Source organism: Mesoplodon densirostris, chromosome 8 (assembly GCF_025265405.1).
Source record: "Mesoplodon densirostris isolate mMesDen1 chromosome 8, mMesDen1 primary haplotype, whole genome shotgun sequence".
NCBI lineage: Eukaryota > Metazoa > Chordata > Mammalia > Artiodactyla > Ziphiidae > Mesoplodon > Mesoplodon densirostris.
Window position 1 is genome coordinate 6,582,826 of NC_082668.1, and position 13,139 is coordinate 6,595,964.

General features: G+C 42.6%; 1 protein-coding gene across 2 annotated transcripts in view; it reads right to left on the minus strand.

The window, feature by feature from the left end:
• Nucleotides 1-5,230: 5,230 nt before the first annotated feature.
• Nucleotides 5,231-13,139, minus strand: part of TRPM8 (transient receptor potential cation channel subfamily M member 8) — a 76,010-nt gene continuing 68,101 nt past the window's right edge. For both annotated transcript variants that reach the window (XM_060106035.1, XM_060106034.1), the window contains exons 22-24: nucleotides 11,271-11,370; nucleotides 10,170-10,203; nucleotides 5,231-5,281 (exon numbers count right to left, since the gene is read on the minus strand). In XM_060106035.1, the coding sequence (XP_059962018.1) occupies nucleotides 5,231-5,281; nucleotides 10,170-10,203; nucleotides 11,271-11,370 (185 nt within the window). The remainder of the gene's footprint in view (nucleotides 5,282-10,169; nucleotides 10,204-11,270; nucleotides 11,371-13,139) is intronic.

Sequence of the window (13,139 nt, forward strand, 5' to 3'; positions counted from 1 at the left end):
TAACTACTTCCCAGACAAAACAGAAAAAGCTTTTTTGGTTCATGCTTTTGTAGTTTTTCTAATTAGATAATCATTTAACAGCTTCCTTCTAAGATTTTCTTCTTTAGCCACTGAGTACACTCTATTCAAAGTGGAAAAACTAATCATGGACATTTAAATGACTTTATATACTTCCAAGCGCATCTCTTTTGGGCAAAGATAACACCACTTCCAGACAAAGCTGGGACTACAAATGTTCAATAATATAATTTTTCCAGTTCTATACCAATGCCTTCACCATCTATAATACTGAAATAAGTATATTGGTTTCTTCCTAAACTAAGGATTAGATATAATATTTTATCTTAAGAGTTCTAGGTTCATGTATCTCATATCTTATATCAAGTTAATAATTCCTATTTGCTAAACATTTATGAAAAAGCCTTGTAAATAGTTTGATAAACAATACATATTCCTGGGAATCTAGCCATGAGAAGTTTTCCCAACTGTGGAAAAAGATGTTGGCACAAAGATGCTCATCCACCTGGCCAAGGAGAACCACCTTCAATGACCAACATAGTGGAAATCATTAGACACTGAACAACATGCAATTGTTAATGTAAAGTTTAAGAAGACCGTGAGTATAAAGAAAATATCTTCGATAAAATATTAACTGAAAAAGTGTATATAAAATTGTATACGTGGTATGATGACATTATGTAAAATTTTAAAAGAGAAATAAAACATGCATAGAAAAAAAAACAGACTTGGAAAAACATCCTGACTTGTTAGCAGTGATTACCTTTAGGTAGTGAGACTATATTTTCTACTTTTCCATGTAGTCTGTGTTTTCTATAATACCCATGAATTTTCTATAATATCCACGAATTATTTTTAATAGGAAAATAATAAATAGGAGGAGAAAGAGGAACACCCAGTGAAAACAAAATCAGATGCACCTCTGAGGATTTCATTTTTAGGTGCCTTTTCACATTGTTAGGAAGGGGATATTTCCTTCAAGTGGAGCTCCTGGTGAGTGTGAGACAGGAAGATGCTGTTTTATCACCTGCTTTAATGAATAAAAGCATAATGAGAAATGAAAATAGTTTCTCCTGAAGAAAGGAGAGTCCTCTTGCTGTAGCATGTTTTTAGAATCTGACCTGACTGGGGAGACTTTTAACAATACGCCAGCTAATTAGTCACACTATACAAAAAAAAAAAAAAAAAAAAAAGGAAATAATGGAGAATCAATCGGAAATAAACAAAATAACAATACAGGAGGAAAATCATGACCAGGTTCCAGTTCCTAGGAGAGATATTCTCTAATATGCATGGGTCAAAGGAGGAAGAGAGAAGGAAACAGGAAGACAGTACAGTTTAAACTATCAGCAGCAGGTTCTGGCCACTGAGACTCAGAAAGTAATAGATAGCCTTCAGCGGAAGCAAGTTGTAGGAGATGTTCTTCCTTTACATCCATCTTTCGTGTGAAATCAGTAGCACATTTTATTCTCAGATTGAGCACACTGGGGTGATTAAGACCACCGCTGTGCACCCAGGGGCCTGAACAATTCTCATTTAGACGGGAACAAAACTACTCAGGAGCATCCCTTGAATTTTTTCCATTTAGATGTCTGATACCACCTGTGAAAACAAAGCAAGAGCCCTGTGTTAAGAAGGATTTCCCACTTTCGTTCTCAGGATACGACGTGCTTCAAAATACATTGGTAATATGCTGGTAACGGGTCCAAATGTACTACCAAAAATTGAGAGATTGCCTTCTGGTATTGAAGTAATTACAAAACCATTTTTTCTCTTAAAGATGTGAGTTCTGGGCCTCCCTGGTGGCGCAAGTGGTTGAGAGTCCGCCTGCCGATGCAGGGGATACGGGTTCGTGCCCCGGTCTGGGAGGATCCCATATGCCGCGGAGCAGCTGGGCCCGTGAGCCATGGCCGCTGAGCCTGCGCGTCCGGAGCCTGTGCTCCGCAACGGGAGAGGCCACAACAGTGAGAGGCCCACATACCGCAAAAAAAAAAAAAAAAAAAAGATGTGAGTTCTGACCAGTTTGCCAGTATGAACAGAATTACTCTGGTTGAATGGTTAAGACTCACCTCAAAGACCCAGAAAGTTTCCAAGTGCTTTATTTGCTGAACGATTTCTGATAAGTAAAGGATGAGTTGATAAGAAAGTTAAAACTACAATAATTTATCGAAATGAACTAGAATTTAACTGCAGCAAATACAAGAATCAATGGATGATTAGGTAGGGATCAAGCAATTTCCAGTGCCCTCAGGGAAGTACTCCCCCACCCCCAACCCACCCCGATTCTCAGGGAAGGTATAAGGGTATGAGAAAACAAATAGCTTTCTCTCACCCTGATTCTTACTTCCTTTCAAATTTAGTGTGGGAGCAAAGAAAATATATACACAAAGGTCCCATCCCAAGTTACTGGCTCAAAGGCTGATTTGAGATGGAAAACCCAGATGGGCAAATTGGCAAAGACCTGTCCCCAGATGTCCACTCCTGCCCTACTTCCACTGGTGCCAGCTCACACCCACTTAAGCTGGCATTCTCTTTCTTTGCCTCCACCCCCAGGAAAGACACACTCACCCATCTAGAGAAAGAAGTATCAGAGAGACACTACAAGAATAATATTTCAGCAACATGTACCAGTGGGGAGAGGTAAGGGAGGAGGGCAACATAGGGGTAAGGGATTAAAGGTACAAACTATTAGGTAGCAAATAGGCTACAAGGATAGATTGTACAACACAGTTATTATAAAATAACAATATTTTATAATAACTATAAATTGAGTATAACCTTTAAAAATTGCAAATCACCATACTGTACACCTATATTATATAATATCATACAGCAACTATACTTCAATTTAAAGAATCAAAAATATATATATATTTTAGCAGCATGTAGGTGGTTGCCTATAAAATTACATTTTCAGTGAACGTCTTAAGGATATGCTGAACAGATGACATCAAAAAAAGAAAATGGGGGCTTCCCTGCTGGCGCAGTGGTTGAGAGTCCGCCTGCCGATGCAGGGGACATGGGTTCGTGCCCCGGTCCGGGAAGATCCCACATGCCACGGAGCGGCTGGGCCCATGGGCCATGGCCGCTGAGCCTGCATGTCTGGAGCCTGTGCTCTGCAATGGGAGAGGCCACGACAGTGAGAGGCCCACGTACCGCAAAAAAAAAAAAAAAAGAAAAAAAAGAAAATGGATCTTATATCCAGAAGTAAAAGGTATACCAACAAATTGGACATGCCAAATGCATTGTTTCTAAAGATGCCCACTTGAACATTAAGTAACATCCTTCTCCCGATTCATCTTCATTCACCAATTAATGAACTCTCCATATAGTAATAACAATTTAAGTTTAAGCAAAGAGCAAGTTGCTAAGAAACCAGTTTGTCTGCTCATTTTCCTCATAGTCAACACTTTTGGAAAAAGAAGGAGAGATGAGGAGATTAGAGCTTTAAGAGATGGATGCGTACAGCTCATTTTGAATCTTTTCCAATTATTACACCTCTAAGGGTTTTAAAAATCATTTCAGGGGCTTCCCTGGTGGCGCAGTGGTTGAGAATCTGCCTGCTAATGCAGGGGACACGGGTTCGAGCCCTGGTCTGGGAGGATCCCGCATGCCACGGAGCAACTAGGCCCGTGAGCCACGACTACTGAGCCTGCGCGTCTGGAGCCTGTGCTCCGCAACAAGAGGCCGCGATAGTGAGAGGCCCGCGCACCGCGATGAAGAGTGGCCCCCGCTTGCCACGACTAGAGAAAGCCCTCGCACAGAAATGAAGACGCAACACAGCAAAAATAAATAAATTAATTAATAAAAAACTCCTACCCCCAACATCTTCTTTTAAAAAAAAAAAAAAAAAAAAAAATCATTTCAAATGGTTTTGTCTCTTCCTAATTGTCTTTTCTATATTTCAGTTCATTAATCAAACAAAATAAATGCTTCAAAACTCGAATTATAATTTAAAGTATAATATTGTGTTCATGAAACACCATGACGAAAGAGTTGAAATAAATTCTTCCTAAATATACAAGGTTTGTTTTCTTGAGCAGCTTGGGAGACTATACCTGCTTTCACAGAAAATAAATATGCAAATAAATATGCAAATGTAATATGCATCAATCTTGCTCTTACAAAGTCTTCCAGGATAGAGGGCTTGTAACATGATCTATAACTGTCAGAACTCAAGGAAAAGTATTGAGCTACCAGATATACTGAAAGGATCCTAACACAGTTACCCCTATAACACAGTCACCCTGTGAATAGAAATTCTGCAGCGTGAGGATTTATGCAAAGGCAAAAATCAGCGTCTGAGCCTCATCACGGTCTGAGCACAGTACTCTCAGCACTTAGAAGGCAGTCAGTAAACACAAAGGGAAGGGAGGAAAGGAGGGAGGCTTAATTGTTTCCATTCCTTACCATTCACTTTCTCAAAATATTCTAATCAAATGGATCGCTCACTGCTGTTTTCTCCTAGCTTTACAAGTCCCTAACAACATTTTGTTTCAGCATTTGGACAGGTAATGGGAAAACATAATTAAAGCAAATGGTAAGATCATGGAGCAAAGCCTTGGCCTCAATTTTGTCTGTTAACTGAATTACATTTTTATTGTGCAAATGAGCTATTGCTAAAAACCTTGAAAGCCTTACTAAAACATTTCTGGTAGTAAAATGTGATCAACATGCATTTGATGATAGCAAATATTTAAAACAAACTAACCAAAAGAACCCATACATCTGTACATCCCTTATAGCAGTAAACATAAATGATGTATCAGGAGAATGAGGTACATGTCTGAGAAGATACCCATGATCTAGAGTTAAGTAAGAAAAAAAATAATACCAAGTCTTAGAATAGTGTGACCTTGATTCAATTAATGCCAAAAATAGCTGTATAGTTTGGAAGTTTGTTTTTTTTTTTTTTAAAGATCCAAAAGGATACTGTAACCTACTGCTAGCAGAGTTAACCTTAGGCCGGGGAGCAGACAGGGAAAGTAATGTGAGGGCGGCTTCTACCTGTTCTTTTCTATATACCTCTATTGTTCGAATTTTTTACACCATGCCTTATTTTCAAATCTGATCATATGTGAAAGTAACTGAGAAAATATCATGATTTTTGAATTAGTCTTAAAATACGTAAATTTTCAGAGCAAAACAAAAAGCCATTAAAATTACTTACCTTGCTAGAATTAGATTTTTCTCCATTAGAGTCCATGCAGTTTTATTTGATTTTATTAGCAATCTCTTTCAGAAGACCCTTGAGATCATTAAGCTTGAAAGGGGAAAAAATAAAACTGGTCTTAAGATCAATTTTCCAACTTTAAATTTTAAATTATGACTCTATGGCTTTTCTATGAAATAGATGTAGTATATATAAAATAGCAAGTATGGTTCATGCCTGGAGTATGGCAGGCTCCAGGTGATATTTCAGACTCTGTCCATTACTAACTTTCTGAAATCATATCACAAGCAAATAATCATTAGCACCAATTAGGATTAGCTTTACTCAAATAAAAATCACTAGTGATTCCTACATAGAAAGGATAGATTACAACACAGAGAAGTAATATATAGAAATAAAAATGTTATATGTAACTAATAAAATTATAAGGTATCAATAAAGTTTTGCTTTGATAAAAGTATAATATAATGAAAATAATGTGATACAATACTAATCAAGTTTTTGCAAATAAAGTGTCTCCCCTCACACACACACACACACACACACACAGACACACACACAAACAGTATAAGTAGCAAAACAATTTAAGTGAAAAGCATGATATAATTATTTTCAATACATGCATATTTCACAAGTTTTTACACAAGATGCATGAAGATCACTTTAAATTACAAGCTATATTTTTACACTTAATAAAAGCTGTAGACATAACGCAATCTCTGCACAGTTGGTTTCCAACTTGCTATATCACTCACTCAAGGAAAACTTTCTGTTTAACTTAGGCTTATTTCCAGTATTAACCTCTTCCTTTAACTCTTTTTTTAAAAAGGACAAAAAGAAACCATAAGGGCTAATGGCTGCCTAAAATAAAGAAGGCATAGTAAGATTCCTACTTACAGACTTCAGGTCAATGTGAATAACTTTGTTTTCTGGTGTAAGAATGAGATGGATAAATTTTTTTTCACTGGAGGGGCTTTGGAGAGAGTTCTGTATTGGTTGACAGTAAAAGGACTTTAGTATGATGTTTAGCAGGGTTTAAGACACCAAGAGCTTGCTCAAGAAACAAGTGGCCAACCCTAAAATTCTCCTTGGATAGAAAGGAGAGACTTTGTGTTGCTCAGAAAAAAAGGGGTAGAGGAAGAGGGAGGGAATAAAAAGGGGAGAGAGGGCAGGGGAGCAGGAGAGAAGCAGGGAGAGAGGCAGTGAAATCCTGTGGGTGGTGGCCCAGGTCTCAGTGTTGTGTTGTTTGAGGTTCCCCTGGGATCTGCCCAAATTCAACTAAAACCTGCAAAAGGCATGGTGTAGGTGGACTTCTTGCAGGAACCAACAAAGGGGTGGAGCGCCACAGCCAGCGAGATGCAGAGGGGGCTGGACCCACAGGCACTCCTCTGAGGACCCCACAGAGCCCTGGCTCACACGTGTGTGTGGACAGCCCCCAACTGGGACTCCAGTCATCTGTGACCCCCTCGGCACCACGCCCACAACTACCATGCTCAGGTCCACTGTCCCCACCAGAGGGTCGCCCCGCCACACCCAGACATGCACTGGCTGGGAGGCCTCCCTGGCCCCTGGGAGTCAGTTCAGCTGCTCCAGTACCTGGATCTCCGGCTGACCTCCGACCCAGGTCCCGCTCGCCCCATCCCCTGGCTGCCATCCTGCCTAGGTTCTGCGCGCCCCAGAGCAGGGGCAGTGGCAAGTCTTGCAGAAGCTTGAGCCCAGCCCCAAGGGTACTTTCCATTGGCTCCCTCCTAAGCCACCTTAAGTGAATCCACAAGTAAAACAACTCAACACAACAAACAAAAATAGACTGTTTTCTCTACACACACACTTAGACAAGTCCCTAGCACCTCTATTCCCCAAAGCAAACTGTGTAAGCCCCTCTTATGTGGCCACTCTGACCGCTAAGAGGGATATCTTTGAAAGGAATGTTCCCAGGTGTGTCCCCAGAGGCTTGCCCTACACGGGAATAAAATCCAACCTTAAAGAGGCCAGCACGTTCCTGCCAAGGATGACCCAGCCTCCCCCTTTCTTCCTACTCAGGGTTCCCCTGATCCATGCCATCCCTCTCTAGCTGCCCAGAACATTCCATGCGTCTCTGGACTCAGGGCCTTCACAGCTGCTGACCCTGCTCCCGGTAATGCAGACATGGGCAATCCGGAACATATGCCTGATAAGGCTAAGACAAGAGTTATTGCTATTTAATCCTACATAATTCAGCTGGAAAATGCTCCTACACCCAAACCACTTAACAAGGAATCCATTCATGAAATTTGGGGCCCATGTCTTCTTTGATAGTGCTTAGCCCAACGCCTGGCATATGGCAGGTGCTCAGTAAGTATTATGAGCTATGTAGCTTAGGTATTGATGCAGCAGGCAATATATTTAAATATAAATATATGATGTAGAGAAAGTGAATAATCCTATAAGACTTTATATATATTCTATATTACATACTATAGTCATCAAATATACATACTCAGTGTTAGAATACTATCCTCTATGCTTCCTTTCATGCATTCTAATTTTTTTTTTTTTTTTTTTTTTTTTTTGCAGTACACGGGGCTCTCACTGCCGTGGCCTTTCCCATTGCAGAGCACAGGCTCCGGACGCACAGGCTCAGCGAACATGGCTCACGGGCCCAGCCGCTCCGCGGCATGTGGGATCTTCCCAGACCGGGGCACGAAGCCATGTCCCCTACATCGGCAGGCGGACTCTTAACCACTGTGCCACCAGGGAAGCCCCATTCTAACATTTAAAAAATTTTTTAAAATATCCAGCACTTTTCTTTCCCCTATTCACTCATTATAATCATGATATACATCCTGGCATGATTGCTTATGTCCAGATACTCAACTCTAAGAACATAGGAGTCTTCCCAGCCCTTCAATTAAAAATCAGTACCAGGGCCTCCCTGGTGGCGCAAGTGGTTGAGAGTCCGCCTGCCGATGCAGGGGATACGGGTTCGTGCCCCGGTCTGGGAGGATCCCATATGCCGCGGAGCGGCTGGGCCCGTGAGCCATGGCCGCTGAGCCTGCGCGTCCGGAGCCTGCGCGTCCGGAGCCTGTGCTCCGCAACGGGGGAGGCCGCAACAGTGAGAGGCCCGCATACCGCAAAAAAAAAAAAAAAAAAAAAAAAATCAGTACCAGTACAACATCAGAAGGAGAGCAGCTGTAACAAGATATACTCCTGCGTGATGGCGTGTCTCCAAAGATGGCTGCCACGTTTCTCCTTGTCCACGTGTCACTCCCACATCAAGAGGTGGAACGTGAACAGGTAGAGTCTACTGCTCCCCCACCTGGATCCCAGCCAGCCTGGGGCTGCTTTAATCAATAGATGCTGGTGGACGTGATGTCATGCCAGGTCCAGGTCTCGCCCTTAGGAGCACTGGCGGCTTCTGTTTCTTCACACTTGGAAGCCAGTCCCTATGGGAAAAGGGGAACTGCCCCGAGACCCACAAGCCTCATGGATCAGAGATCACGTGGAAGAGAGAGGCCATGAGGAGGAACACTGAGGTGCCAGATCCTGGCCTCACCGCCAGCTAAATCCAGCCCCGTAAACCCAGCTGAGACCACATGAAGCAGAAGAACTGCCAGGCTGAGCCCTTCCCAAACCCCTGACCCAGAAAAGCAAGAGTGAAATAAAGTGGTTGTTTGAAGCCACTAAAATGTGGGGTTGTAGGGGCTTCCCTGGTGGTGCAGTGGTTGAGAGTCCGCCTGCCGATGCAGGGGACGCAGGTTCGTGCCCCGGTCCGGGAGGATCCCACATGCCGCAGAGCGGCTGGGCCCGTGAGCCATGGCCACTGAGCCTGCGCATCCGGAGCCTGTGCTCCACAACGGGAGAGGCCACAGCAGTGAGAGGCCCACGTAATGCAAAAAAAAAAAAAAAAAAAAAAAATGTGGGGTTGTTTGTTGCACAGCAATAGGGAACTAAAGCAAACTGTGATGGAAACATTCGACTGTCAGCACAGAATGTACCGTCACCCTGAGTGGATGAGTACAATATATGGAGCAAGCAGCTCCAGGGGAGGGAAGGAGAGGAAGGAAGAGAAGAGGGAAGGTGGGGGTGGGGGCGGGGGTAAGTAGGAAGGTACCAGGCATCAGCCCACCGTCCTGCACAAGGCCAGAGTTCAAGGAGGGAGGCCCATGGAAACTCGGCCTCAGATCTTTTAAATGCTGCTGGTAACTAACACATAAATACATATACAAGAAATTGTGAACCGAATAAATGATCATCTAAGAGCTCTGAGAAGAGCACCTTTTGTTCATTTATTCAATGTTCCTTGAGACCTTACTATAGGCAAGGAATTGGGCGCTGGAGACCCTGCCACCCCTGATGGGGTATTGTCAAGCCGTGGAACCGCACAGCCCTGGGGAGGTTATGTGACTGTGTACCCAGGACACCATCCCCAAAATGCCATGGATATCACCTCCTCTTCAGAGCCTAACAGGGAGCTGACATTTATGAATCGATTGTCATTTCTGCTGAACCAAATCATAATTTCCAGCTACCCAGCTCAGGGTGGAGGTAGGCATACTCTCTCTCTACGTCTAATTCACGTGCGTACTCTTGCAGTCGCAATTCAAATGAAGTGGATGACAAATTAGAGCGGCAGCAAAGACTGGCATAGAGTCTCTAGGCTCCCACCCTGCTTTTCTGAGCCTTTCTGGTGCTCCCTGTCACTGCAAGCATCTTACACCTGAGAGAAAAAGAAAGGAGGGGTCCTGGGGTAGACAGAGACAGTCGTGGAAATGGGACTTCAGGACTATTCCCGTGGGGGCTGGGAGCATCGGAGAAGCAATGTCATTCCAGCACCCCGACTGTATGCAGTGAATAAAGAAAGCTGAGTATAGAACAGGGTCACATCCATTTTTTTTTAAACAATTAACTTCATCTATTTTTGGACACTGGCCTCTAGCTGAAAGCTCAAAGATAATGGAGATTTAAAAAAATAATTCCCAAACTATAAACAGAACTATACCTTTGTATCCAGCTGTCTAAAATGATGCCTCATTCTTCAAGGAAGTTAAAAAAAAGAGAGCGAGGACAGAGAGAGAGAAACAAAAAAGGCTATTAGGCTCCATTTTGCAGTCTTTTAAAGAACAAAATACAGATCATTTTCACCTTCAACTAAATCAACGTCACCTGCTTTTACCATTTTTACTTTCTTCCTAATACCCAAGCGAAGCAGAATTCCACTCTCACCCCAGATGGAAGGACAGCAAATAGATGCTACCTTTATTGATGGGGGGGTGGAAGATGACCTGTAAGGTCCGTCCTTCCAAAACTAAGATCTCCGCATCTAGGGATGGAGGAGAATGGAGGGCATCTGCTTTGTTACTCAAAGAGCAAAAGCATGCCTCCCATCCCCTGCTCGCAATAGCTGTGTTGAACCTAACAAAGGGATTAGTTGTTCTTATGTTTACGCTTTCTTTGTTAGACTGAATTCTGAGGTGTGTTTGGAGCTCTCTGTAAGAGTGACTCCACTTTAAATACGAAGGGCACGCCCCCGGATGCCCTGCATCCCACATTCCTCATGGACTACCTAGGGAGTCAGTGACTTAGCTAGTTCTATGGGATGTTTACAACAACTCCATGTGACTCATAAAGGGCGTTCAGAACTTCTCAGGGACCACTGTCTGTAGGAGATCAACCAAAGGGTTTTGCCATCTTCTAATCTCTTGCTTCTTCCTCACAGAGATATATGTGCAGACCCTACAAGGTAACTTCTGTTCCCCACAATCCATGGGTCTTCCTAGAATCCACCTTGTCAGCAGTGGCACAGGGACCCACGCTCTTGTCACCTGGGCCCACAGCCCTGCCCTGCAGGCTCCAAATCCCTCTTTCTGCCCTTCAATCAGAAGGACAATCAGATGGCAGGTGGGTGGTTTTTGGCCTTCCTGAAAGGCTGACACACCCTTTTGTGTTTGTCACCTTCAGTTGCCTGAGCCATATCCTTTTGGTGCCATTCCTCTCTGCTGCAAATTCTCTTTACAGAGGTTGCTCAGATAAGCTGCCTGTGTTCTGCCGGCTTCTGTACACAAGGGGAGGCTCGCAAAGCAGGAATAAATGACTGACATACTCCTCTGATGTGTCGTTGGCTTTTGTGTTGATCTTGACAAGGTAATTTTCTTTCATGACACCCTCCCATGCCAGAGTCATGTTGTCTTCATTCTTGAAACCTTGAATAATGAGACAAAGAAAAACATTCAAATTGTTTCATTTGCCCCCTTTCCCTCCTAAATCAATACCTGCTAGGCATTTTGCCATATACTCTGGAACCAAGAGAATTAGATTTGTCCTGCACAGGCTGATCTGATTAATGCTACTTACTAGTGAGAGCAGCAGACCGATGGAAAATCAATGAATGACTTGGTAACAGTGAGGAATGGGAGCTTGCATGAAATAGGAACGCAATCTTCATTCCAACTAGAGATCCATCCACAGCCTGTCTGTGTGTCTTGTGACTTAACAAAACCATTTCCCTAGTGAATTTGGTTCCCACATTTCTTATGTGCTCCTGTTCCATTTTGATGCCATCAAAATACTACTCTGATCATTCAGTTAGATACTTACTGATGGATTGTCTATTCTCAACCTAACACGGGGGTAGAAAGTTTGGAGGAGAGGAAAATCATCCCTGGACATCATTCCTACCCTCTTGAAATAGGCAGTCTGGGTGTAGACCTCAAGGATAATTCTGATGTTTAGTTTTTTCCTCTCACCTAAGCCAGGTGTGCTGCAAAATTAGCCTGGGGAATGCTCCAGCAAGATTTTTCGTTCAATTTTTTTTTTTTTACAGAGTCTTAACCTTTCAGATGGCAAGCAAACAAAGGAACAAATCAACCTGTCACCTGTATTTCAGGTACTAGTGCAATGGACAGCAATCCTCCATATGAATTCACGGGGAAAGAAAAGCACATATGTTCATGCAAGTGTCCACTTGGAATAAATGTATCTCATGTTTACTTTTAAATGTGTTCATCTACATGTTAGAGTTTAGGAGCTGTTTTAAGATCTTCCTAGATATAAAAAGAATTAATTGGGAGTCAAAGACATACGAAAGTGGCAGGATTGAAGCAACTCCTATATAGCAAATAAAGATTTATTTTTAAATGGTGGTTATTCACTTTAGAAAATAATTCCTAACGGAATTTCTTTCAAGTGGATTTTTCCTAGCAAAGTCATCTCCAATGTCTTTTCCTCAAACTAAATGTATGTAGAAGCCCGATAGGAGTACTTAATAATCAATGGAAAGGATAGATGCTCCTGAATTCAGGTGGCTAAAGAGCAAGAATGACCAATGACCAAATGTCCAACCTCTCTCACTGTCAAGGAAATGCTGATTGAAACAATAACATAGCATTGTCACAACCAAACTGGAAAATTAGCAGAGTCTAAAATAATGACTGTACTTTCTGTTGGAGAAGATGTAAACAAACAGGTTTCCCAAATAATGGGAAAATCTGTAAATTGTTACAGCCTCAGGGAATGAGGGATGGGAAGGGGGACAGACATATCAAAAGTACATACAGTGTATCTAGAAATTTCTCTTCTAGAAAGAACTCAAAGGAAAATATCACTGATATGCTCAAAAATGAATACATAAAACTGTTTCTCATAGTGTTATATAATAACAAAAGAGGAGAAACAATCTATGTGTTTAACAAGGGATTGGTTAAATTGAGTATGGTAGGGCTTCCCTGGTGGCACAGTGGTTGAGAATCGGCCTACCGATGCAGGGGATGCAGGTTCGTGCCCCGGTCCGGGAAGATCCCACATGCCGCGGAGCGGCTGAGCCCGTGAGCCATGGCCACATGGCCTGCGCGTCCAGAGCCTGTGCTCTGCAATGGGAGAGGCCACAACGGTGAGAGGCCCACGTATGGAAAAAAAAAAAAAAATTGAGTATGGTATACCTATAGGCTGGAATATTCCACAGTTAAAAATTGTC